Source organism: Procambarus clarkii, chromosome 40, assembly GCF_040958095.1.
Source record: "Procambarus clarkii isolate CNS0578487 chromosome 40, FALCON_Pclarkii_2.0, whole genome shotgun sequence".
Lineage (NCBI taxonomy): Eukaryota > Metazoa > Arthropoda > Malacostraca > Decapoda > Cambaridae > Procambarus > Procambarus clarkii.
This window is the reverse complement of record NC_091189.1, coordinates 5,485,178-5,512,540: the sequence shown is the minus strand read 5'-3', so window position 1 is coordinate 5,512,540 and position 27,363 is coordinate 5,485,178. Positions and strand designations below refer to the sequence as shown.

The window sequence follows — 27,363 nt, the reverse complement described above, 5'->3', positions numbered from 1 at the left end:
ATTCTGGAGCAATTGTCTGGACCAGAATTACAAATTACTGGAAATGTCGTGAGTCACAAATACAATAACCTGAAGTACATCGACTCCTTTATATCCTAGAATAGTCGTGTGAACCAGAACCACTAGGCCTGGAACAGTTGTGTGAGCCACAACTACGAGACCTGGAACAGTTGTGTGAACCACAACTACGAGACCTGGAACAGTTGTGTGAGCCACAACTACGAGACCTGGAACAGTTGTGTGAACCACAACCACGAGACCTGGAACAGTTGTGTGAGCCACAACTACGAGACCTGGAACAGTTGTGTGAGCCACAACCACGAGACCTGGAACAGTTGTGTGAACTACAACCACGAGACCTGGAACAGTTGTGTGAACCACAACCACGAGACCTGGAACAGTTGTTTGAACCACAACCACGAGACCTGGAACAGTTGTGTGAACCACAACCACGAGACCTGGAACAGTTGTGTGAACCACAACCACGAGACCTGGAACAGTTGTGTGAGCCACAACTACGAGACCTGGAACAGTTGTCTGGACAAAGCTACGACATTCTGGAATACTAACGTCGACCTGAACAAGAAGACTGGGGAAACAAGTGCCCAAGTCGCAACCAACTGATCTAATATGTCTCTGAATGTCAAAATATTATGTTCAAAATTTTATTGACGGATAATGGGACCAATTGGCTTTAACTTTCTATTTTACGGAATTTGTAATTTACGAAATATCTGCATAAACACATGGGCTCCTCCATAGGATAAAGATTTCAAGGCCAAAAATTATATATCATGAAAATAATTATAAGAAAGCCGGTGATAAATCTGTATTAATGATTCCCGAATGTAAAATGGTGTTGAGAGAAAGAGTGAAAGGACTTACTGGGTGTGGCGGCGACAGCGGTGTTGAAGTTCCTGGCTGGGGCCACGTGGTCGCTCGATCCCCGCCCCCTCCACCGGCACACCTGAGGCACTGATGGCACTACACCAGGTGCAGGCAAGGTCGTTCTCGGCCTCCTCCTCCTCCTGCCAGAGGTGCTTGGGCAAGATGGCAAACCTTGCTTTGGTGATTGGTTTGTGTTTGATTGTCTTGGGATGTGACGGTCGTGTTGACTATTGTGTGTGTGTGTGTCGGTGATTCAGTAAGTGTTTGCCTGTATGGGTGGGGTTTTTTTTTATGGAAGGGCGGGAGGAAAGGGGGAAGAGGTGTTGTGATGATTTGGCAGTGGTGTGGGGTGAGGGTGGGTGTGTGTGGGCTGACTGGTACTTAGAACAAATTGCTTGTTGATGTCTCTGAGGTATTAATGCTGACTGATTAAAATTTTATTCAGTTCATATTTTGCCGTTGATGAAAAAAGATAATTATTTACTATAAACACAATGATGCTGCATATATATATGTATATATATTTTCTCTCAAAAATTATTCATTTAATTGATAGGTTTTTTGTTTTGTGATTTGACTTTTCTGTTATGTCTAGTAAATTTCGAATTTCATGTTATAATATTATATAACATAGTATATACATTGATGTTCACTGGTTATAATACTTTATCTGCCGTCAGTTTCACTTAGGTTTGCTGCAGTGTACTTTCTACCAACAATCTTAAGAGTTTCGCTCAAGCCACAGTGCTGGAGCACGAGAAGCAACGTACTCCTCCGCTGACGGTTCACGGGAGACTGACTAAACCTCCGACTCCGCCCCCTGTCCTTTTCGTTGGCACAGTTGCCAGCTTGCCTTTCATGCTCCGGCACTCATGGACATCACACCCCAACTATAATATCCCCAATACTTAAATATAATACACTCATTAACGCACATATATCTCCTCAGGAATCACCAGAGAACATAATTCTCCATTAACTCGCACCAGGAAATTAACGCACGCAAATAAGAGTTGATAATTATGGCGACAATGATGCTGACCCAACCCCCACCAATTCCGGACCAGCTGCGCACTGGATGCAGATGAGCTCATCTCCACCCCCACCCGCCCCAGCATCCCTGTCGCAGTCTTTCCCACAAGATTAACTCCTTCATTATCTCCCACTCTAACCCGCTATTTTTGTTCCCCCTCTTGTTTTGTACAGCAATTTATCCGGGCGTGTGTTTCCCCCCCCCCCCCCCCGCGCGCCAAAGTTTGTTTGCGAATACTATTTGCCAGGCTCTATTTCACTCCTTGAGAGTGGAGCGGAGATATCGTAAGTCTTCTTAATCAGTCGTATCTTTGAGTATTTTTTTTTCTTCTAGCTTTCTAATATTTTTTTTTCTACTGATGCTTCGTGTATTATATTGTTAAAATTGTGTAGCAGTGTATGATATAGGTATATTGGCGAGAATTAGAGTTCTTCAAGCTTTATCAAGGTGGGGCTCCCAGGGTGGGGCTACCAAGGTGGGGCTACCAAGGTGGAGCTACCAGGGTGGTACTACCAGGGTGGGGCTACCAGGGTGGGGCTACCAGAGTGGGGCTACCAGGGTGAGGCTACCAGGGTGGGGCTACCAAGGTGGAGCTACCAGGGTGGTACTACCAGGGTGGGGCTACCAGGGTGGGGCTACCAGGGTGGGGCTACCAGGGTGGGGCTACCAAGGTGGGGCTATTAAGGTGGGACTACCAGGGTGGGACTACCAGGGTGGGGCTACCAGGGTGGGGCTACCAGGGTGGGACTACCAGGGTGGGACTACCAGGTAGGGGCTATCAGTGTGGGGCTACCAGGGTGGAACTACCAGGGTGGGGCTATCAGTGTGGGACTACCAGGGTGGGGCTACCAGGGTGGGGCTACCAGGGTGGGACTACCAGGGTGGGACTACCAAGGTGGGACTACCAAAGTGGGACTACCAAAGTGGGACTACCTGGTGGAGCACGTGCCCAAAATACACTAGACACTCTCCCTCTGGATCGCAGCACAAACACGCGGGAACTGGTAGCCACAATCTCTGGTTTGCTTAATGAGTTCCTTGCCCAAATGCTTCATTACCTTGGGTGCACTTTTAATACAGCACCCAAGGATCTTCGAGCCTACTTACAGTATTGTGTTGTTTATTACCACGACAATAGCGCGTTCGTAATCCACTCCAACACTTTTCTGATAACTTATCCCGTCATTCGGATCTATAGAGTATCTTAAAGGAATTGGATTATGTATTAGAATCCTGGCCTGTCCAAAAACGAAACATGTTTGTTACGAGACGGGGTTACCCGGCGTTGCTCGGGTGACGACCGCCACATTTCATTGCATACTAGCATCATCACTGTAACCATCTTCCCTACACACTATCGTTATTACTGTAACGTTCTTATCTACACGTTATTTTGTACACTGTAACCATCTTATCTACACACCTTTCGTCTCCTTCACCACCTTCCTCATCCTTCATTGCCTTCTACCTCTATACCTCTCACTACTTTATCTCTACTTCACCATATTTCCTCTCCTTCACTACCTTTCTTACTCTTCACAATCTTCTCTACCATTCACCGCCTTCCCCTATCGTGTACCAACTTCCCTTCCCTTCAACACCTCTACTCTTCACTACTTGTCGTTCATCCCTGCAATATTAGTGAGGGATGAACCGTAACAGAGTCACGGTTCAGTAGGTTGCGGGGCTCTCTCTCCACTGGACACTGAGCAGAAGCAAGGCTTCCGCTGAATACAATATAAATATATATATATATATATATATATATATATATATATATATATATATATATATATATATATATATATATATATATATATATATACAACATGTGTATCAAAAGCTTGTCTAGGTGGTATACATTTCACAATGCCATAATTTCATTTAATGTCATGACAAGAGGACAATGCAAGGAACAACAATGAAATGGAAATTACACAGTATACATGTGAGTAATACATCCGAGTCCTAAATGTATACATTCTCCATCATGGTTCATATAATGTTTCCTATACAACATTCACGTAGCATTACATACAAGGAGATTTTTCAAGCTACATGACATTAGGTTACTGCTATACACTAGACATCTAATATATATCCACAATTACATGGCATACAACTTTGATACAGAAATATAATATACTGGGTTATGTATGCCATACATTGTCAATACCCGAATTAACAATAATATACCGTGAAAGAAGAATAACTAATAATTATACATTCGTGATACTAGGCTAATCAGCCAAGATATTACTGTATAGTTTGAGCACATCATACACCAGCCTCAGTATGATTATACTGGTATATGCGTGGTCATAACACCACCTATGATCATAACCCGGACACAGACCAGTCACCCTGAGGAGTTTAGTAAGGCTAGCCCCTGGCGTCTAGCCCTCAACCTAGAACTAACACACAAAGAAGTTAACAGATAGACATTCTCTTTTACAGATAGATTACACTCACTAACCGAGATGTTTACCAGTTAGCCACACACATAATTTATTACAGGCTGTACAAGGGATTGTGTACACAGATTCATTAGTCATCAGACCCGTGTACAACATGTAATAACTTGTGTGGGGGGCCAAACTGGGCGGCGTAGGCGGGTTGGGGTCGGCCCCACGCCACCACCTTGCATTCCCCTTTGATACCAAATTACAGTTGGTTGTGAAAATGGTTCCAGCGATGAAGGCCGTGTGTAGTGATGAAGATAGTGCGTGTAATAAAGAAGCGTTCAGTGATTATTGTTGTGTGCAGTGAAGATAGTTATTGTGATGGTGGTTGCGTGTTGTGAAGATGGTTACAGTGATGAGGTTAGTGTGTAGCGGTGAGGGATACAGTGATGAGGTTAGTGTGTAGCGGTGAGGGATACAGTGATGAGGTTAGTGTGTAGCTGTGAGGGATACAGTGATGAGGTTAGTGTGTAGCGGTGAGGGATACAGTGATAGTTGTGTGCAGTGAAGGAAAACGTCATCGTTTCTTCGACTTGTGGTGTGTGTGAATTGAAATTGAAATTGAAATAAGTTTATTGAGGTAAAATACACACAAAGGGATGAGGTAGCTTAAGCTATCCTCACCCCGTTCAGTACAACGTGTTCATACATATATAGACACACATCACAAACATTAAACATATTGCCGAACATTCTGAGAGATAAACATATACAATTTTACATATATTGACGTAATGGACAATTAGATAGTTGAATTTCGTACTATCGTATTTGGACAAACCGGAAAAGGGGGGAAATCTATGAGGAGTCAGGCTGTAGGAGTCAGCTGCCACTACTTAAGAACAATTAAATATACACAACGTGATCAAATCCATAAGGACCGTCATGAGGGTTCGAATCTCATCACGGCCCTTATGGATTGGTTCATTTGATATATCACGCTATTGTGATCTCTGTGTGTACGCAACGTAATCAACATATACAAGACTTAATGATGCAATGATTTTGTGCACGAACACGTAATGTTCAGAAGGAACTGAGGTGGATAGTACATAGGGGCCAGAGTGCACATCTGGACACTTGCAACCCAGATGACCTACCTGGAGAGGGTTTCGAGAGTTCCTCTACTCCCCGAGCCCGGCCTGAGGCCAGCCCACGAGGACATATCTGACACTATTTCAGTTTTACGTGTCAAAAGTAGGTATGATAATCCCGAGTGTGTGGTGAGAGTGTGTCACTGACGACCCACCACTGAAGGCAGAGGGGGGCTGAGGAGCTGAGGGTCGTCCTGTAGGCACATGTAGGTGAGTACAGCACCAGGCCCAGTGTAGAGGTAACTAATGGTCTTATATATGGTGTGAGCTGCCAGATAACTGCTCGTCAGCAGACAGTTAGTTTGGGAAGTAACTGTCCTACAGTTGTTCCCAGCTGACGAGGGGGTGGGAGGGGGGTGCTCACCTAAGTGTGTGTACAGACGTGCGTGAGTACACACGCAAATACTCCCCCTTCCCCTACCCTTAAAGACACTTGCCTGGTCTGTAAGGAGCATTCTTCTCACTAATTGTCAACTGAAGAGTTGTTTTCTGGTCCCCACAACTTGGAAACGGCCATCAGCCCCGCCCACTCCCACGCCCATTCCCTGTAACCTGCTCCTCCACCACGGCCTGAGGGACGCCACATGAGACGGGAGAGAGGGAGAGTATAAGGAACGGAGGAAACAAAACGGAACAGAAGGACAGAGAAAAGGAAAATACAACCAGTAAGAGGAAAATAAACAAAAAATAATGGATGGCGAAACGGAAGACGGGAAGAAGAGAGAGGGAAAAGTGTAGGAGGTTGATAGGAAGAGACATGGAGAGATGAGGGGAAATATAAGGAGAGGGAAAGGAACCACCAGGTTTTACGGGCTCACCATAGCCCGTGCTACATGGACACTCCGTCCTGAATAGCTAAATCTTTAACAACAACAACAGAACCACCAGGGTAAAGCACCAATCCACTACAACTATATAGCACTGGGAAGGGAACAGGATAAGGATTTGGTATAGGACAGGGCGGAAGGAATGGTGCCCGACCACTTGGACAGTCGGGGATTGAACGCCGACCTGCATGAAGCGAGACCGTCGCTCAACCGTCCGGCCCAAGTGGTCGTCCAGGAGGGCTTCGTCCACTTGCTTTCCTCAAAACACGCCTCATACATTACAAATCTCACGTTCTATAAATGTGAGTTGCGTAATTTAAGTATTATGTGATGATAAAAATGACATAAACATTTTTAAATGTGTTTTAATGGGGGTTTGCGTATATAAAAACACATTACAAAACAAAATAATACATACCAACCCATCTCGATAAATTTAGATTCGGGAAAAATGCACGTGAGAATACTAGTTTAGAAATAGGATTGTGGATTTACGGTACACGTTACCAGATAAGATGATAGACAAAGCGTTGCTTGATGGTTCCAAACGTGGGTTGTGTAGATGGGAGTGTACATGGGAGTGGGGAGTGTAGATGGGTGTGGTAGGAACACATCTCCCTCCCCCGCCATTCACGTGAGCCAATACCACAGTTTCAAGGGGGATAGAAATAGCCTAAGCTACTCTATCCCTTTGAGATATATTTCTTTCTTGTCTCAATACTTTATACTAGCTCATACTTGAACTTGAACAACAGTTTCCTCTAGTCTTAGGCAAAAGCAATCTTACAAAACATAATCTGTGGAAAAGACTGGCGAGTGAGGATATATATATATATATATATATATATATATATATATATATATATATATATATATATATATATATATATATATATATATATATATATATATATATATATATATATATGTCGTACCTAGTAGCCAGAACGAACTTCTCGGCCTACTATGCAAGGCCCGATTTGCCTAATAAGCCAAGTTTTCCTGAATTAATATATTTTCTCTATTTTTTTTCTTATGAAATGATAAAGCTACCCATTTCATTATGTATGAGGTTAATTTTTTTTATTAGAGTTAAAATTAACGTAGATTTTTGACCGAACCTAACCAACCCTACCTAACCTAACCTAACCTATCTTTAGAGGTTAGGTTAGGTTAGGTAGCCGAAAAAGTTAGGTTAGGTTAGGTTAGGTAGGTTAGGTAGTCGAAAAACAATTAATTCATGAAAACTTGGCTTATTAGGCAAATCGGGCCTTGCATAGTAGGCCGAGAAGTGCGTTCTGGCTACTAGGTACGACATATATATATATATATATATATATATATATATATATATATATATATATATATATATATATATATATATATATATATATATATGTGTATATATATATATATATATATATATATACATATATATATATATATATATATATATATATATATATATATATATATATATGTCGTACCTAGTAGCCAGAACGTACTTCTCAGCCTACTATTCAAGGCCCGATTTGCCTAATAAGCCAAGTTTTCATGAATTAATTGTTTTTTGACTACCTAACCTACCTAACCTAACCTAACCTAACTTTTTCGGCTACCTAACCTAACCTAACCTATAAAGATAGGTTAGGTTAGGTTAGGTAGGGTTGGTTAGGTTCGGTCATATATCTACGTTAATTTTAACTCCAATAAAAAAAAATTGACCTCATACATAATGAAATGGGTAGCTTTATCATTTCATAAGAAAAAAATTAGAGAAAATATATTAATTCAGGAAAACTTGGCTTATTAGGCAAATCGGGCCTTGCATAGTAGGCTGAAAAGTGAGTTCTGGCTACTAGGTACGACATATATATATATATATATATATATATATATATATATATATATATATATATATATATATATATATATATATATATACATATATATATCTCTTCCCATAACCAAACCATCGCCAGAGAAATCCTAATAAACAACACAGAAATCATCGATAGATACAGCGATAGCAGGCGGCTTGACGTTTGCGAGGCACTACACATCAAGAAGTCAACACCAGCAATCAACAGCCAATTATTGCACAACTATATTCTACCCACCTCAAGACTCCGCTCCAATATAGAAGCATCAAGAAATATGGACCAATAGGCTTTCTACAAACACTTCTATTCAATACCCATTGTTTCTGTTCTGTCTTGTGTTGATACTTTTAATACCCTATTAATATCCCCTCGTGTTCTGTCTTGTGTTAATGCCACATCACCCCTCCCACCTCACTCAAATGTAGATATAAAATCAGAGATACGTAAGTTCTAATCAGTTGTGTATTTGTGAAGTCTTTGAAAATGTAATATATATATATATATATATATATATATATATATATATATATATATATATATATATATATATATATATATATATATATATATATATATATATATTACAAACTATGTATATTTCGCACATATTACCGATTTGATAACGTTGTTAAATACAGTACAGTATACTCGTTCTAACGCACTGGAATATATTTTGTTCAATTGTTTTAATCCACTCTCAAGTTAACTTTGTATTTCTTAGGCTTATAAATATTATGAAATACATTCTTAGAAAAATGTAGCATTGCTTGGGCTACATATCTTTTAAGATATGTAAAGTTAGGCAATGTCGTCTAAAAAAAAACAGATTCGGTTATCAGAGATGTGGTTATAGCCGATAGCATTAGAGATTATCTTAAAACCCAACCCGCATTTTTTTTTGGTTTACACAGGTGGGTGACGATTTGTGGCCTGTGTTAGCAGACTTAGAGCTCCCCCCTTCCCTGGGGGGAGGTTCCCTGGTAAGCTGTATCCTACTACGGTCTCCTGGAATGCAACCCGCCAATCGGGTGAACATAGACGAACAGAAATGGAAGCTTTAACAGCTATAAGGAAGCTTTAACAGTTATAAGAAAGCTTTAACAGCTATAAGGAAGCTTTAATAGCTATAAGGAAGCTTTAACAGCTATAAGGAAGGTGAGCCCGTATGCCCCTTTCACGAACTCAGTGGATATGAAATGTTCTCCCCCAAGTCCGTAGAGTTTATTTTTTTTTTTTTATTTGTAAATTCGGATGAATGACTAACCATCTTGCAAGATGGGGACTTTTAGTATCACTGCTCCTTATTCACTCTTGTGTTGATAGCCCTCATAATGCACTCGGAGTCTGCCAGTGCAGACTACTTATCACATGCCTCTGTATGACTAACCATCCTCTGGGGTGGGGATTTTTTTAGCACCCCGTAGCTAGCTTTTTGACACACTGTACTCCCCTTCATATAGTCTAGGGCAGCTGCACAAATGCAGATGTACAAACAGTATATTTTCAAAACAAACACACAGTATATTCAGATGACACATTTGTGTTCTGGGCACAACCTTTCTGTTACGGTATTGGAGCTTATGAGTTGTTATTATTATTAATATCTTTATTGACAAAATTAATTACAATTTTGCCTAATCTGAGGATTTTGATAAAGTCTTATGAAAGTGAGGATAATGCTGGTATTCACTGTCACGCAGGACAGAGGGTCATACATAAGACAATAGGTCTACTTTTTGTGAGTTGTGAAGATTTTTAGAGTACAAAGGATGGTGTGAGTACTCGCCTAGTTGTGCTTGCGAGGGCTGAGCTCTGGCTCTTTAGGCCCGCCTCTCAACTGTCAGTCATAAATCATCAATCATTCATCCACACACACACACACACACATCCAGGAAGCAGCCCGTAGCAGCTGTCTAACTCCCAGGTACCTATATACTGCTAGGTGAACAAGGGCATCAAAGTGAAAGAAACTCTGCCCATTTGTTTCCGCCTCCACCGGGGATCGAACCCGGAACCTCAGGACTACGAATCCGAAGCGCTGTCCACTCAGCTGTCAAGCCGCTTCAGGGGAAGAGTGTGTGTGAAACATGTGCATCTTTCCTCAATCACCACAGCTTTGTTTACATTTAGTAAACAGTTTATGAGCTCCGAAGCACATGAGGTTGTTCATAACATTAATTAACCGAGGGTTGTGAAGTTTCAAAACTTGTAAATTGTCTAATATATGAAAACAGCCGAAAATACACAAATTGAGGGCAAATTCGTAGATTTCGTCAATGGTTGTGTAAGGGATGTGAACTATCAGGAGAAAGCGCCAAGCCATTACTACTCTATAGCCCTTGGAAGAGGTCAGGATAAGGATTTAGGATGGGACGGAGGGAAAAGGAATGGTGCCTAACTACTTGGACGGTCGAGGATTGAACGCCGACCTGCATGAAGCGATACCGTCGCTCTACCGTCCGGCCCAAGTGGGTGTGTAAATGTGTGGCGAATCCTGGCCCTGTTGACTAAAAGTGGAAGTCAACTTGCTCTGGCGGTAATCCTGTACGTTTGGAGATCGATAAGATACCCGCGCGTTCAGTCACCGTGACAGAGATAGCCTGAGACATCCGCCCGATATCCGCCCACGTGTCGAGCGCAACAATGCACAAAACCGTTAAAGAAAGAATATTGATGAGTGTATTTGAGTGGGTGATTAAATATGTATGTGTATGTATATATATGTATATGTACATGTATGCATGAGTATGTATACATGTATATATAACATTAATAATTGTGTAACTAGCGTCAAAAGATTGTTATTTGCTTAGCTAAACGAACTAGAGGGTTCAGTTCCTGAACCGATTATGTGCCTCTGTAATCCTTTACACCACCGCCCACGGGATGGGTATGGGGTGCATAATAAAAAAAGAAATTGGAAATTGGATCTGAAATTCAAGTGTAACCAATGTTTATTAATTATAGTGTCAATTTATATATATATATATATATATATATATATATATATATATATATATATATATATATATATATATATATATATATATATATATATAAGAACATGCTGTATGTTTATCAACCAGAATGATCAATAATATATCGATTGTTTGTGATGTGGGGTGGAGAAATTGAACACGTTAATGTGCTTGACGGGATGAGGATAGTTAGAGCAGCCTCATCCGCGTTGTGTACTTGTACAGCCTATCCTCCTAAAGTGAGAGTACTGATAGTAACGATGGGGTCGAAAGTACCAACATGTCGTGATGGACCACCAGAAAGTATACTGTTGTATTATTGAATTTGGACAAGCCGGAAATGTTTTTTTTTATATTAATGTTGCTGTTAAGACCTATCCTAACCTAACCTAACCTAACCTAACCTAACCTAACCTAACCTATCCTAACCTAACCTAACCTAACCTAACCTATCCTAACCTAACCTAACCTAACCTAACCTAACCTAACCTAACCTATCCTAACCTAACCTAACCTAACCTAACCTATCCTAACCTAACCTAACCTAACCTAACCTAACCTAACCTATCCTAACCTAACCTAACCTAACCTAACCTATCCTAACCTAACCTAACCTAACCTAACCTAACCTATCCTAACCTAACCTAACCTAACCTAACCTAACCTATCCTAACCTAACCTAACCTAACCTAACCTAACCTAACCTATCCTAACCTAACCTAACCTATCCTAACCTAACCTAACCTAACCTAACCTATCCTAACCTAACCTAACCTAACCTAACCTAACCTAACCTATCCTAACCTAACCTAACCTAACCTAACCTATCCTAACCTAACCTATCCTAACCTAACCTAACCTAACCTAACCTAACCTAACCTATCCTAACCTAACCTAACCTAACCTAACCTAACCTAACCTAACCTATCCTAACCTAACCTAACCTAACCTAACCTATCCTAACCTAACCTAACCTAACCTATCCTAACCTAACCTAACCTAACCTAACCTAACCTAACCTAACCTATCCTAACCTAACCTAACCTAACCTAACCTAACCTAACCTAACCTATCCTAACCTAACCTAACCTAACCTAACCTAACCTAATACATGCTATCTGAGGGATAATATAGTATATATATATATATATATATATATATATATATATATATATATATATATATATATATATATATATATATATATATATATATATACGTTTTTTTCTTCACTGTCGAGGGTAATTGAAAAATTAACTCTCCAAAATAAATTTTTTACATTTTTATTTTTGGTCTGATATGTAAATGAGTTTCGTAAGGGCTTCTTACATTTTCAAAGACTTGTTTACACGTAACATATATCATGCTTATATTCGTTTTGGGAATATTTTCCGGAATCTATTAAAAAATGGTACAAAAAGTGGCTTACTGGGGCTCCATTATATCGGTACGATCGACCGCAAAAAAATACCATCAAAACAGGAGAATGGATTGTCTTGTACCTCAATAAACTTATTTCAATTTTTATTTCAGTGGCAAGTAATTAAATTTCACGATTGGTGAAAACAAAGTGAAAATAATTTAGTGGATGTGTATTTATCAAAACATTATGATGTTTGTTGAAACAAAGTGAACATTTATTTATTTCTGAAAACAACATAGAGATTAATATTATTTATTTGCTATTAATTTTTTTACACAACACTAAATGTTCACCTTTAATACAGATAAAAAATATATTAAGTAACTTAATCCCACCGGGGAGTACGGAAGTTTGTAGTTTAATGTAGATTGTCTAATGGATCTCATTCCCATAATGATCTCATTCCCATAATGATCTCATTCCCATAATGATCTCATTCCCATAATGATCTATAGTAAAGTGGGAAGTGAAAGTGACATTGAGATTTTACAAAGAGATATACATGAACTCCACAAATGATCAGATGACTGACAAATGCTCTTTAATGTCGATAAATGTAAGACCTTCCATGTGGGGCATAACAATCCACGTCACAACTAGCAAATGACAGCACTACCTTACAACAGATAGATGAAGAAAAGGACCTTAGTATCAGAATACATCATCCACTAAAAACTGCACAACAAGTGGGAGCGGCAGTACAAAAAAGCGAACCATACCTTGGGAATAATCAAGCTTACCTTTGCCTTCACGGAAAAGAAAGTTGTCGTTCAAGTGTGTAAGTCTCTGGTGCGCCCCACCTGGATTATTGCATCCAGGCATGGAGACAGACACAGCTGCTCTGGAGAAGGTGCAACACCGGGCAACAAAAATCATACCAGAGCTTAGTCATCTTTCGTATCAGGAACAGTTGTGGGTCACTGGACTAACATCACTACAGACCAGGGATGACAGGGCGGATCTAATAGAAACCTTCAAAATACTGAACAATTTGAACGATGTCGAGCTGGACACTTTCTTCAAAATGTCAGATGTAACACGACCGAGGGACAACGGGTTCAAGATCAACAGGCCACAATGTAGGACAGAAAACAGGACATACTTTTTCACCCATAGGGTTGTAAACTTGTGGAACCGCCTACCCGCTGAAGCCGTAAACGCCGAAACTCTGCTGGGTTTTAAAATACAGCTGGAAGGGAAGGGAACTATCAGAGGAAAGCGGCAAGCCATTATGACTATATTCAAATTCAAATTCAAATGTTTATTCAGGTAAAGTACGTACATACAAGGAGTGATACAAATATTGATGAATTTATAGATAGAGCTAGTACATACAATGCCTAAAGCCACTATTACGCAAAGTGTTTCGGGCAGGAAAAACACTAAAGACTAAAACTAAATACTAATTGAGATTAAAGTATAAAATGTGTTGAGAAAATATAAAAATAAAAAAGGGGGAACATGGCAGAAAAACAGCAAAAATACAATTTGGTCGACAAACAGCATTGTTTAAAGATATAGCACTTGTAAGGGATCAGGATAAAGATTTGGGATGGGATGAGGGGGAAAGAACGTTGCCCGACCACTTGGACGGTGAGGGATTGAACTCTGAACTGCATGAAGCGAGACCGTCGCTCTACCGTCCAGCCCATGTGGTTGGGTAAATACAGCTGGAAAAAAATATCAGGGCAAATGTGGGGGGGGGGGACCTTTGACAAGGTGCCGGCTTCCTGTCCTCGTAGAGGCCACTAATATTAGTGGCCCTCGGGTAAAATTCCCATATTGCGAGCAGTGGTAAAGTCTGACGCATCAGAATTGTTAGAAATATGTGTGTGAGGAAACACGTGCTTATCAGGTTGTAAACTTCCGTCGAGTGTGTGTCACAACCACCACCTACCGCGCTAAATATAGCTGTGACCATGTTGTATACTGGTCACGAATTCCATTGGCTGAAGTTTGTGATCAAGTAAATAATAATAGAAACCACCTGTAGCCACAGCTTAAGATTTTCTCTCCATGCCGACAGACATGGAACTTGTATAGGCATGTATGCAACTTGTATACGTGTCTTGTATAATACAAGGCATGTAGACATGTTGATAGACATGCATAAACACGCACGATTTGACAAGGAATTCGAATGTCAGAATATTTACATTGTAACACAATAGGTACAATAAGTCTAACAGGCGAGTCATAACAAGACCTCACACCCTGTAGACACTAATAGGAAAGTATTATACGTTCTGGCACAGGCGCATGATAACTGAACTGGTCTTGATCACGTCGTTCAGTCGGCCTTATCATACCACGCATGCTGCCAGCCGCTAGCTCACTCCTCCCTCAGCCAGGCACTCCACCAACACACCTAGACACCTTTATATAGTGCTTCAAGCTCTGCCTGGTTAGTGTCAACTTGTCACAAGTGATATTATTTGTAAAATTCTTGAGAGTAACCAGTGCATGGTGAGTATTTCTAACCAATATGATGTATACCTATGGTGGTTGGGTTGGAATTCGGGCATTTTCTGCGAATTGTGCCAGCAGGCTGGCTAGCTTGCCAGGGTCACAGCACCCACACATCAGTCAGGAATTGTGTTAGTATATTGACGGGTTCTGGAGGTCATATACAAATTAAACTTAATAATGGATAGGAGCGGTAGCCAATAGTTAGCTTGAATTTGTTTCACCATGTTACCCTAATAGTTTCTTAATTGGATGGGTGGTGGCTGTGGTATTATTGTGATGGTTGGTTTATAGTGATTGACATCACATTAATCATTGTAGACGTAATTTATTAATGTGTTGATTATGTTAAATTGGAGATAATTAATGATATACAATATATAGATTTTCAATAGATATTTATACAATATATATGAAACAATGATCGGTATTTGACATCCGTTTGAGTCAATCATAAATTTGAGATAACCAGAGATTTACCATTGTTAAATAACTTTGGTTGTGATGAGTACCGTATTGTCGGGAATGTTGCGAGCGAGGGCTACCAACTTAATGTATTGAGTGTTAGTATGTGAGGTTGGTAACCATGGCTGGACCACAACAAACGCTCGATACACCCCTCGCTCAGCTGACGTTATCGACACGCCCAGGTGGCTGACCCTGAAACTTCCACCAAGAAGACTTCCATCAAGACAAACTTCCAAACTACCATCAAGATGAGACTTCCAAACTACCATCAAGATGAAACTTCCAAACTACCATCAAGATGAAGAACCTAGTCCAATAATAAGCATCGGATCCAACGATCGTCGGCAACAACAACCCACCCAATTCAATCAACAACAACAACCCACTAATAACTGATCAGGGATGAGTATACACACAAAGTTTACATTAGTGCTGAAGTAAAGTATTCTTGCTAGTTGGTCTGTAAACTATTGTGGTGGCCGTAATAACCCTCTGGAGGTTATTTTCTAGGATTAAGAACAGCTACAGCACAGTGTTGTATGTACTGAGAGCAGGAGATGTTTTTTCACCCTATAGGTTTGGGGTGAAAAGCTCCTTTACCTCAGTTTAGGAACCATTCTTGTAATAAATCTTTAATTTCTAAGTCTTTATTTCAGTGGGGAACCACGTTGGCTCCCTGAAGTGTCGGGGAGCCTCCGGGGTTCACCCAGAAACTGGCATTTCATGACATTCAATTTCATGACATGACAATTTTTTGGTCTTTTTAAAATGAGGGGCTCAGTGCTGGTACTGTATTGCATAGGTCAGTCATGTGCTGAATATGACTGACCTTCTTGTCAAGGTTCTTGAAGACTTCCTTTTATGATGTAGTTTCCTTCTGATATCTTTTCCCTCTTTCAGTCTTATCCTTGCTGCAGTAGAACTCTTGAAGCTGCTTGTCAGCCCACTCCTGCAGTTTGTCAATCTTCCTGCCATATTCTGCAGTCCTCAGTTTTTACTCTTTTTTTTTCAGTAGTTTTGTGTTGTCTCCAAACATTTACATACTGGTACAAACATCTACATTCAGGTACTGATAAGCCAATTACATAGATTAAGAAAAACAGAGAATACAGGCCCTACCAAGCCTTGAGGAACCCTACTTGCTACATCTCTATGACCCTCTCTTTTCTGTCAGTCAAGCTCTTCTATATTCTTCTCTGTGTCTTTTCAGTTATCCCAGCATGCTTTTGCACCTTATACACTAACTATCCTTGTGTAGTGAACAATATAAACAGTGTTCACATTATGAAAATGCAGTCTACACAGCTTGCTTTAGATCTCTTAAATTTGTGTGGTATGACTTTCCACCTCTAACACCACGTTGCCCATCGGTTACAAATGCATTTACTCCAAGGGCTTTAATGTTCTCCCTTACTGTTCTAAGTACCACATTTTACATGCAGTGCATATTAAACTGGCTTGTAGTTTAGGACTTCCTGTCTTTTTTTTCATGTGGTAAAGCCATACTGAATTTGGTTGTAGAGCTTATTCTTTTCCATAAAACTTAGGAAGTTGGCTTTCAGAGCTACTGTAGTTTATAGAGTACAGTACAGAATATTGATAAATACTGTACAGATATTTATTGATAAGGATAAAGGCTATTATTACAACCTGTCCTTTTAAAAAAGAACGTTGCTTTTGGCCGTTTACCCGTATGGCTGAATATGGACGTAATTTGAAAATTAAAAAAAAATGAAAATAAATTTGGGATTTTTTTTTCAACAACAGTAAGTTAAGGGTCCTCTGATAGGTTAGGTGGGCAGGAAATTCTCATAAAGTTTCAGAACGGTATGAAAAACGTTAATGGAAAGTTTCCTTTTCTAAGCTTGCCGAGAAAGCCGGACAACCCAAACAGAAAACGGAACAGAACGTCACTTTTGTGAGTCGATTTCATTTCAAATTACGTCCAAATTTGGCCATAGCGCGCATACGAGCGAAAAGTGACGTTATTTTTAAGAGAACAGTTTGATTATTAGTCAGAAACTTTAAAATTCTCCAACAAAATGTTTTCAGATGTGGCATGCAAATGCATACCACTTATATTATTATATAAATTTTCAGCTTTATTGTCTAGTGTCTTTATTTATGGAGCAATCACTCCATGAAGGTCGGGCTGATTACCACCCCTTCCCTTCCCCCCAAAAAGAGAAGGTTGTCAACCAGCCAGGATGAGACCTCACACTGTAGCCAGTAAGCCATGACCGACCCCTACTCGAAAGAGACTTGTTCCATCAAGGAAAATGAGATCCAAGTTCTGCAGGAGGTATCAAAACAAATCTGCATGTAGGACAAACCACACTAGCAGGGGAAGGAAGAGGAGGCACATAACTAGTTCAGGTGTCATCAACACCTTCAATTCTGAATCTATAAACACTTTTATACCTGATCAACCAGGCTGTGATTCGTACGTTAGGCTGCAAGCAGCCACGTCCAATAGCCTGGTTGACCAGTCCAGCAACCAGGAGGCCTGGTCGACGACTGGGCCGCAGGGATGCTAAGCCCCGGAAGCACCTCAAGGTAACCTCAAGGTAAGATAACCATAGGGGCCAACTTTGGGCCTGCAGACAATCAGTATACTGTGAATGCCTAACCTGAGCAAACCTAGGCTCAGATTAGGTACTAGGTACCTAGCAACCAGGAGGCCTGGTCAACGACCGGGCCGCAGGGACGCTAAGCCCCGGAAGCACCTCAAGGTAACCTCAAGGTAGGTTGCAAAGTGGTAGCCACCTAAAAAGCTTCCAAATTTGTAGCTGAATCTGTAAGAGCAGAGACCAAGTGAGAACACATCTCACAAGACTCACATGGGTGTTACCGACCCAGCAAGCGGAGGCAGAAAGAATGATTCTTGTCAAGTAGCAAAGACAATGAACACCCTTTAAGCTCGCATTTTGTGAATGTGGGCTTGATGTGCCAATCCATAATGGATCACGCCAAAGACCTGTGAGGAGGATTACCAGGGCTGAAGGTAGCTAACCAAGCATAGGTCCCAGGCACTAGGGTTGCTTGTCAGAAGAAAAGTGGCCAAACGCAACCAAAACAACCAGGCTACAAGGCGACCACAGTGCACCATAAAATTAAGGATACGAATCCCAACATGCACCAGCACAACCAAAGAACACCCCCAGCACAACCAAAAGAATACTCCCAGCCAAGAGGCCAAGGAGAGGAATTAAAGAGTCATAAACAACCAAAGGTGAGGCTCTCCACCCAGGTGGCCTGGCCTCTTGGCAGCGAATTCCCGAAGGCACTATAGAAAGCATTCCTTCCCGTTCCCGTACACTGCCCTTGACTGTGCAAGGGCAGTAGTAGGCACCAGGAAAAAAACTCTGAGCACATGTAGCCCAAAATACAACAAGAGCCAAGCCCACACAACAAGCCAGAGAAAACACACACGTTAAGCTAACACTAAAAGAAGGAACACAACAACAAGGAAAAGACCCCCACAGGATGAAACAAAGTCCAACAATGTCTGGCACTTAGCTTAAAGCAAAGGAGCTTGCCACAACTGGCTGACCATAGCACTATAGGTACTAGTTGCCACCACCACCATCACTACATCAGCAACACAACTGACTGGTCAGGGAGAACTGGCTGCAGGCTGGGGCCAAGGCACCTGGTAGTGATGATCGGTACTAACGAATTTTGAGCTAAAGTAGTTTGAGTGAATCTCTTGTTCTGTGTGAATTGTTTGCAGAGTTATTTGGGTGCTTCACGACTTCATTTTCTGTGAATCTTCCAGTTGTCTGTAAAGCCTCACTGACAAGATAGCTTCAGGGAGCCATCAGGGCTCTACCAGAAAGGCATTTCATTACATTCAATGCTGCTTTTTATTTCTTAATTTTTTCTTTGTAATTTGTTCACCAATATCAATCAGTTAAGTTTAATGAGCTTGCCCTCACTTTCACTAAATGTTTACACACATATTAAGATAGAATATATTTAATTGTTTGATAAGTATTTAATAGCTACTATACAGGATCAATATAATCCACAGAAAATGGTTGAAACTGCTTGTCTGACCCCATATCAAGGCAAAAGGAGAGCGTGTGGAATGTTCCATTGTAAAAAATGTGATAAACATTGGTTCTCTGCTAACTCCTGGGCCAACTGTTACCAAAAATGCTTAAGTTGTAATGGCAAGATATATCCTTATAGACAGGTAAGATGAAATTATATTTTGTTATCTTTTTAATTACAGAATATAATTTAACTCTAATGTATCAATGCTCTTAAATTTGCAGGCTACTGAGAATGCATCATAATGCAGATAATATATTCTATATATAGGTAGTTGTAACCATCTGATTATATAAATAAGTCACAACATTAATATTCTCAGCAGCATATCAAATTCATAGCTGTTACAGTGTTTATGCCAAGTTTCTTTCTGTGTTTTGGATTTATATAAATTAAGAGTTAAATCTCCAGAGCAGGATCATCTAGGTCAAGTGAATGAAGCTAAAGCATTTGCTTCAGTCTTGTGCTTCCACAGTCCCAGTTTGACATTTATGTCTCTTCTGTTAAATATAGTATTGCATGCAAATTTACTGTCTGACATGTAGAAAAGAGTACCACGTTACCTTATATTGATGATGGGACATTGGTTTATGGGTTTCAGAAGTTGAGAGGAAATGTCAGCATTGTGGAGAAATCCCAAACCACTGGAACATTATCTAAGTGCAGTTACAAACCAAATAAGAATTCAACTGTGATTTAACAGCACAGAAGTAGTTTTTAAACAAATTGGACATAATTTTACACAAGTCAACGAATGAGTCATAAATATTAATCAACTGCCTAAGTAACACAGAAATGAGACACTCAGTGGGCCAGTCAGAGGCTTAGGGTTCATGTAATAATATACCTGCCCAAAAAAATTAATTTATGGAGAGAAAAAATTATGGAAAGCAAATATGTGAATGATTAACAAATGTGTCACCTGCCTTGCAAAAAGAGGGCAATATTACTGTTCTAACAGCTCCAAAGACAAGGAGCACCACAGAGAAAATTCTACATACATTCAACTGCTAATTGCCTCAGCCAGAAGAAGTTTGGGAAGAGCACTGGATGATGGCACTGTCAGAGGAGAATCAGGAACCAATGGTGAAGTTACCCACATGAAGTTAGCAACAAGATCAAGCCCAAATGTTCTCTAGTTTGGATGTGGAGAAACAACCAGACAAGAGGAAAGAGATAAATGAATTCCCATTTATTCCTAATTCCAGTCTATACACACTGCATCCGAAGAAAATAACCGTCAAGGAGCAGTCACAGGCATGAATCTTGTTGTTCCACACAGAGACAAACAGGTACACTTGAGAACAACTAAATGTCTCACATAGCCAGTGGAATGGTGTCATCGTCACCTCTTATTCTGATGGAATTTGGCAAAAATGAGAGAACATCTGCAAGCGCATTTGAAACTCCATGAATGTGATGAACCTGGAGAATTAAATTCAGAGAATATAGGAAAGAAACTAAAGTAATAGCAGAGTCCAATGTCATAGTAGGAGAGTGAGGAAAAAGAACCCTCAATTGAGACAGAGAACCACCAGTGAAATATTGGAATGGAGGCGAATCAAAGGCCTTTGGTAAAAACGTACAGTGAGGGTCATCCACACCATGAGAGGAAAATCTCAATTTGCATTCCAAACAAATGCTTTACAAATACAGTCTCAGAAAATAACTTGTTTGTAATTGGGGAGCTGCCTGCCTGTGTGTGTGTGCGTGTGTACTCACCTAGTTGTGTTTGGGGGGGTTGAGCTCTGGCTCTTTGGTCCCGCCTCTCAATCGTCAATCAACAGGTGTGTGTGTATATAAATATAATATATAATATATAATACATATATATATATATATATATATATATATATATATATATATATATATATATATATATATATATATATATATATATATATATATATATATATATATATATTGATGAAATTAATACCCTATTAATGCCACCTCTTGTTCTGTCTTGTGTTGATGAAATTAATACCCTATTAATGCCACCTCACCCCATCCACCTCACTCAAATGTAGATATAAACGAAACCAGGAGATGTGTAAGTTCTATTCAGTTGTGTATTTGTAAACTAAAAGTCTTTGAAAATGTAATAAGTTTTACGAAACGCGCTCGTGTCGCGTCAGACTAGAAATAAAAATGAATTTTGGAGAATTGATTTTTGATTTACCTCCAACAGTGAAAAGAAATGTACAAAAGATTGAGAAAATTCGTGTTAGAATTATTAATCTTACTTTTTCGGTCATATTTAATAATATATATATATATATATATATATATATATATATATATATATATATATATATATATATATATATATATATATATATATATATATAAATAATATGTATGTAATAATTTATACTTAGAGACTTACTATACCACGGAGACTTACCAGTCTCCGTGGTGTAGTGGTAAGACACTCGCCTGACGTTCCGCGAGCGCTTTCTCATGAGTTCATATCCTGGCTGGGAAGGATTTACTTGGCTCAAATCCTTAACTGTAGCCTCTGTTTAACTCAACAGTAAAATGGATACTTGGTTATAAAAACAGTTCTTCGCGGCAGGGATCGTATTCCAGGGACCTGTCCGAAACGCTACACGTACTAGTGGCTATCTTGAGGTTATCTTGAGATGATTTCGGGTTTTTTTTTTTTTTAGTGTCCCCGTGGCCCGGTCCTCGACCAGGCTTCCACCCCCCAGGAAGCAGCCCATGACAGCTGACCCAGGTACCTATTTTACTGCCAGGTAACAGGGGCAAGGGTGAAAGAAACTCTGCCCATTGTTTCTCGCTGGCGCCCGGGATCGAACCCGGGACCACAGGATCATAAGTCCAGCGTGCTGTCCGCTCGGCCGACCAGCTCCCAAACTGGCTGGCTGTACAACTGGCTGTACAAGAATGTAACAACTCTTGTATATATCTAAAAAAAAAATAAAAATATATCTATTATATTATTACATTATACATGTGTATAATGTATGTATGTAATTTTTGTTTTTTTTCCAGGGGTATTTTTGCATGGGCCCTAAGCCTCTGGCTGGCCTAAGAAGTGTTACTCATTTCTCGTTTCTGTCTTACCTAGATGGTTGATAAGTATTTATGATTCGTAGGTTGACTTCAGAAAGATTATGTCCAAAGTGTTTAGCAACTTCTATGCTGTTAAATCTCAGTCGAAATCTTATTTGGTTTGTAACTCTGCACTGTGTTAGATAATGTTTGTGTTGTCGTCAGGCATTTCTCTACAATGCTGACATGTTCTCTCATTTTCTGGAACCCATAAACCTATTTCTCATCATCAATATAAGGTAGCATGGCACTCTTTTGTAATGTTTTCTCTTCTTTGTCTAGTGTTGTTGCTCTTGGGAGCAGTCTGTCATCTCCTCTGTTCATGAAGCTGGCTCATGCCTTCTTTCATCTTCATTCTTCTAGGGGCTTCTTTAGTGCTTTTTAATTTTTGGGTCAGGTCTTGGATTTTTTTTTTTTTCATTTTCAGGTCTTGCATTCTTTTGATGAGCCATCTTGAAAAACTTGTTTTTGTCAGCTCATGCTACTGGTAACAATTTGGGTAAATTTCATATTTTATGGTGCCAGGCTGAGTCTTTGATGTTCTGGTCTGGTCATAGTTTTACCTGAGGGGTCACTAACCCTAGTGGACTTGACCAGAACAGGAAGCCAGGTACAGTCTTCTCCTTCCCCCCCCCCCCTCTTGCTAAGAATGGATTGTCTGCTTTTCAACAGAAGCCTCCTGCCAAACACACGAGGAAACTACAACGTCGCTACAACATTCGAACAAGTTTTAACACCTAACAAGTTGTAGCGACCAATACAGCAAGTTGTAACAACATTCCAATACAGCATAAAAACAATATAACAAGATGTAACAACCTTATTACAAGTTGTAACAAGCAGAAAATAGGGACAGTTACATTATGTGTTTGCAGGGCTATTATTATTCAAGCTTAGTTTGTTTGCACTTTTGTGTCTCGCATATTATGCCCAGTGGCGTCTCTGCTGTTTTCTAAATGTTTTCTGACACTTTTAGTCTAATGCTTTGTTTGTGAATCCTTGTACATTTGTACCACGTTTGAAGACTCACAACCTGCATTTGGTGAGGAGCCTCAGTTTCAAATGGAATTGATCCCATTTTATCTTTTCCTCATAACCTTGTAAAGTGTGTTTCTCATCACATTCTTATCAGTAAATGCTATCTGCTAACATCAGGTTTTAGGGGGGTTGAAGGTTGAATCTGACATTGCTAGTCACTACTTCTCTTGTCTACCTCTGCATCATCGATACTGAGTTGTCTTGGGCTATCTTGACAGTCACTGATCCCTGTACTCTGATGTCGGCAATATATACAGTACTGTATTTATTATATACGTACCTGGTATGTACGTATTTAGTATATACGTACCTGGTATGTACGTATTTAGTATATACGTAGTATATACGTATAATTCCTGTGTGCTTTGATGTTGGCAATATATACAGTACCTGTATATGTGTATACAGTGGTACTTCGGTTTACGAATGCCACTCTTTACGAACTTTTCGGGTTACGAGTCCGATTTCTTCGGAAAATTTGAATCTGGTTACGAACTTTACCTCAGGATACGAGTTTATTGATACGCGTATGGCAGACCTAGTGCGTGGTGGTGGCACGGCGATTGCGCCTCAGTTTCCCAGTGCCTCCCACCTAGTGACTATCCCACCTGAATTCTTTGCAAGGATTTACATTTTTGGGGAATTTTTGGCTATTTGAACATAAAAGTTGTTATTATATATCTCGTCCTGGGTCCCAAGAAAGCCAGTGGTAAGGTTCAAGGCAAGAAAACACATGTGAGAATGACCATAGAGGGAAAAACAAGAGATCATTTGTAAACATGAAAATGGTACACATGATGTTGAACTAGCTAGACAGTACAACAAATCTTCAGGGGAGGAGGAGGAGGAGGCAGTAGAGGATGTCCCTGCCTAGAGGATATCCACAAAAATGCGAACAAGCCTGAATGGTCCCCAGAACTATATGCAACTGAAAACCATCCAACCATCCTCTTTTGTCCGGTCGTGTTGGTAGAGCAGTTAAGGGATCCTGTACGCCAGCAGAGTGCTCCTGGCAGTATGGGTTCGAGTCACTTCTGGGGTGCGAGTTTTCAGTTGCATATAGTCCTGGGGACCATTCAGGCTTGTTTGCATTTGTGTTCCTCACATGTGCCCCAAAGAATGAGGTGATTTGATAAAATACCATGCCCAAGATTACCAACCGAGTGCCGGCGGGGGGATGGAAATAGCCTCGGCTATCATCCTCTTTTGTCCGGTCGTGTTGGTCGAGCGGGTAAGGAATCCTGTATGCCAGCAGTGCTCCTGGCAGTATGGGTTCGAGTCACTTCTGGGGTGTGAGTTTTCAGTTTATATATATATATATATATATATATATATATATATATATATATATATATATATATATATATATATATATATATATATATATATATATATAATATTGAACAAATGAGTAAAATTCTATTTTTGACATGAGCAAAATATATACTGTATACAGTATAAATATTAACTTGCATAATTAACTTACTGTATATTTTTCTACCAACAGTTTCCACCTTTGAAAGGGAGTGGTCCTCGTATAGGTATACCCCAACATCCACAAAACATGTGTCAAAAATGCAAGGAAATAGGCCGGTTCTGTGGGCGTTGGGAACTCTTTTCCCAAAGATGAGCATAATCTACAATTTAAAATATACAATACTGTATATGTTAATATGCAGTATTAAATTATTTGGTAATGTTTTATATATTTTTAAGTAAAGAAATGTATGTGTGTTTTTTAAATAAATATTTTATAAAATCTTATATAATATCTTTATTGTCTTCATATTTTTCCCCACTTACATTAATATACAGTACTGTAAATATAATTTTTTTTACATGAAAAAGTATCATTAAATATTTTTTGTATTTACCAAGTTTGTTTATTTATAAATTGTTTATTTATGTACTTTTTTTTAAGTTATTGGTAGTACAGTATATTGTTTTGTATCCATATGCTAAGTATTATGCCATGGATAGGAACTTCAACAGCCTGTAGTGTTCCATTTGATTTATTTCTGTAATATTTAAAATACTGAACTTGTATGTCCCATTTTACATCTCTGTGCTATATGTATTGTTCTGTGAATGTTTAGGATAATTTAACATTATAATTGTTTAAACCAGTATATATAATTTTATAAATTTAAATGTATGAAACATGAAAAACAAAATTGAAAGTATAAAAACAAATTGTATTGAATGTAATGAAAGGCCCTTTTCTGGTGGTGGTCTCAGTAGCTACCCAAGCTAAGCACTGGTCCAGTTAAGCCTAAAATATGGTTTGTTCTACAAAGCAAGGGGAGTTTGGGGATCAGAGATAAACTCTAAACTAAGAAACAAACTCTTGATTGAAGATTTTAATTTCCCTTGGGTAATAAAGCAAACAATCATTTCCACAGTATAAACATATAAAACATACGCACCTGACCTACAAGCAGAGCCAAGGTCAACACCCAGACGGACCACCCAGAACAAGTCCTGAGCCCAAGCATTAGCCATTTAAACACAGCAAGAGTGAAGACAAGCCAACAGCTGGCTAAACCAGAAAATCCAAGAGGGATGTCAGGAGTCAGTGGGCAAGACACCTGGGTGTGAGAACTGTAAATGCAGATCCCCGAGCTCTGGCAACTGGCCGAAGTTGAGGACCCCCAGACCCCTGGGTCCACAGGAAAAGCGATACCATTGCCACATCCAGACCAGTGCGACAACCTGAAGACAACTGGAGATTTTGGCTTGAAGTAGTGAATCACTTTACTTGGAGATATCTGGAAACATGGCCCAAGAAAGACCAAGCACAGTGATGAGGTAGGAGTGAAAGCATGTTGTCATGCAGTGTTAATAATGTGTGTCCACATTATGAGACTGCAGTATTGAGCATGTATAGCCCAGATATAATAGGTCTATGGCTACCATATCTGAATACAGTACTATGAAAACTGTATAGTAGCTTACTTAAACCATGAATTTTTATTATACAAAGCTTCCTAAGGTGATCAGATAGATCAGACACCGGATGGTAGCCCTGGAAACTACCTATTGTATTTTTATGGGATGTCAAAATTAAAAAGTTTAACTTCACTCAATTTCCTTAGCATACATATTCTCTAGTACAAAGGTGGGGAACTTTTTGTCATATGAATGCCATATTTTACTTAGCAAAGATTTCATTAGGTCGCACACTGGATTATGCACTGTATACATTCAAATATGTTAAAGACAAACTAACAGATCAAGTGTTTCATTAATTTAAATTGCTTTCAAAGATTGCAAGTTCCTTACCTCTGCAGTCTAGTACATGATATAGTTGATAGTCTCGGTTTAAATTTCAGACAATCAGAAAGTGTTCTCAAATCCACATCTTCATACAGAAAATCCATGAGTTTATACTTGGCTGCTGGGTTGAGGGCCACGAGAGCCTGGTATTGAGTGAATCAGTGAACACTCATACCAGGAACAGTTGAGGGCTACAAGGCTAACAATGCAAATCAGACATGACAGTGGAGGAGAGGAACAGGACAAGTCTTACATGGAGATGACTGTTTGCGCATAGAGGGAAATCACTGAGGAACTGAAAGACATAAGAGGACTCATAAATGAACTGCAGAATGAACTAAGTACAGCGCAAGAGGAGATAACAAACCTAAAAACAGGATCTCCTCGACTGTG

The 27,363-nt window shown here is 39.7% G+C and overlaps 1 protein-coding gene across 1 annotated transcript; it reads left to right on the top strand.

Moving 5' to 3' along the window:
- The first annotated feature begins 14,907 nt into the window (after window positions 1–14,907).
- LOC123757846 (zinc finger CCHC domain-containing protein 24) lies at window positions 14,908–25,454 on the top strand. The gene is made up of 3 exons (XM_045741719.2): window positions 14,908–15,054; window positions 19,556–19,720; window positions 25,202–25,454. The coding sequence occupies exons 1-3, from the start codon at window positions 15,052–15,054 to the stop codon at window positions 25,322–25,324; spliced, it is 291 nt and encodes a 96-aa protein (XP_045597675.1). The 5' UTR covers window positions 14,908–15,051; the 3' UTR covers window positions 25,325–25,454.
- The last annotated feature ends 1,909 nt before the right edge of the window (window positions 25,455–27,363 follow it).

Excerpts from the sequence above, each read along its gene's own strand:
- LOC123757846 (XM_045741719.2), top strand. Across the intron at positions 19,721-25,201 it reads AGATATATCCTTATAGACAG|TTTCCACCTTTGAAAGGGAG; the intron begins GTAAGATGAAAT and ends TTCTACCAACAG.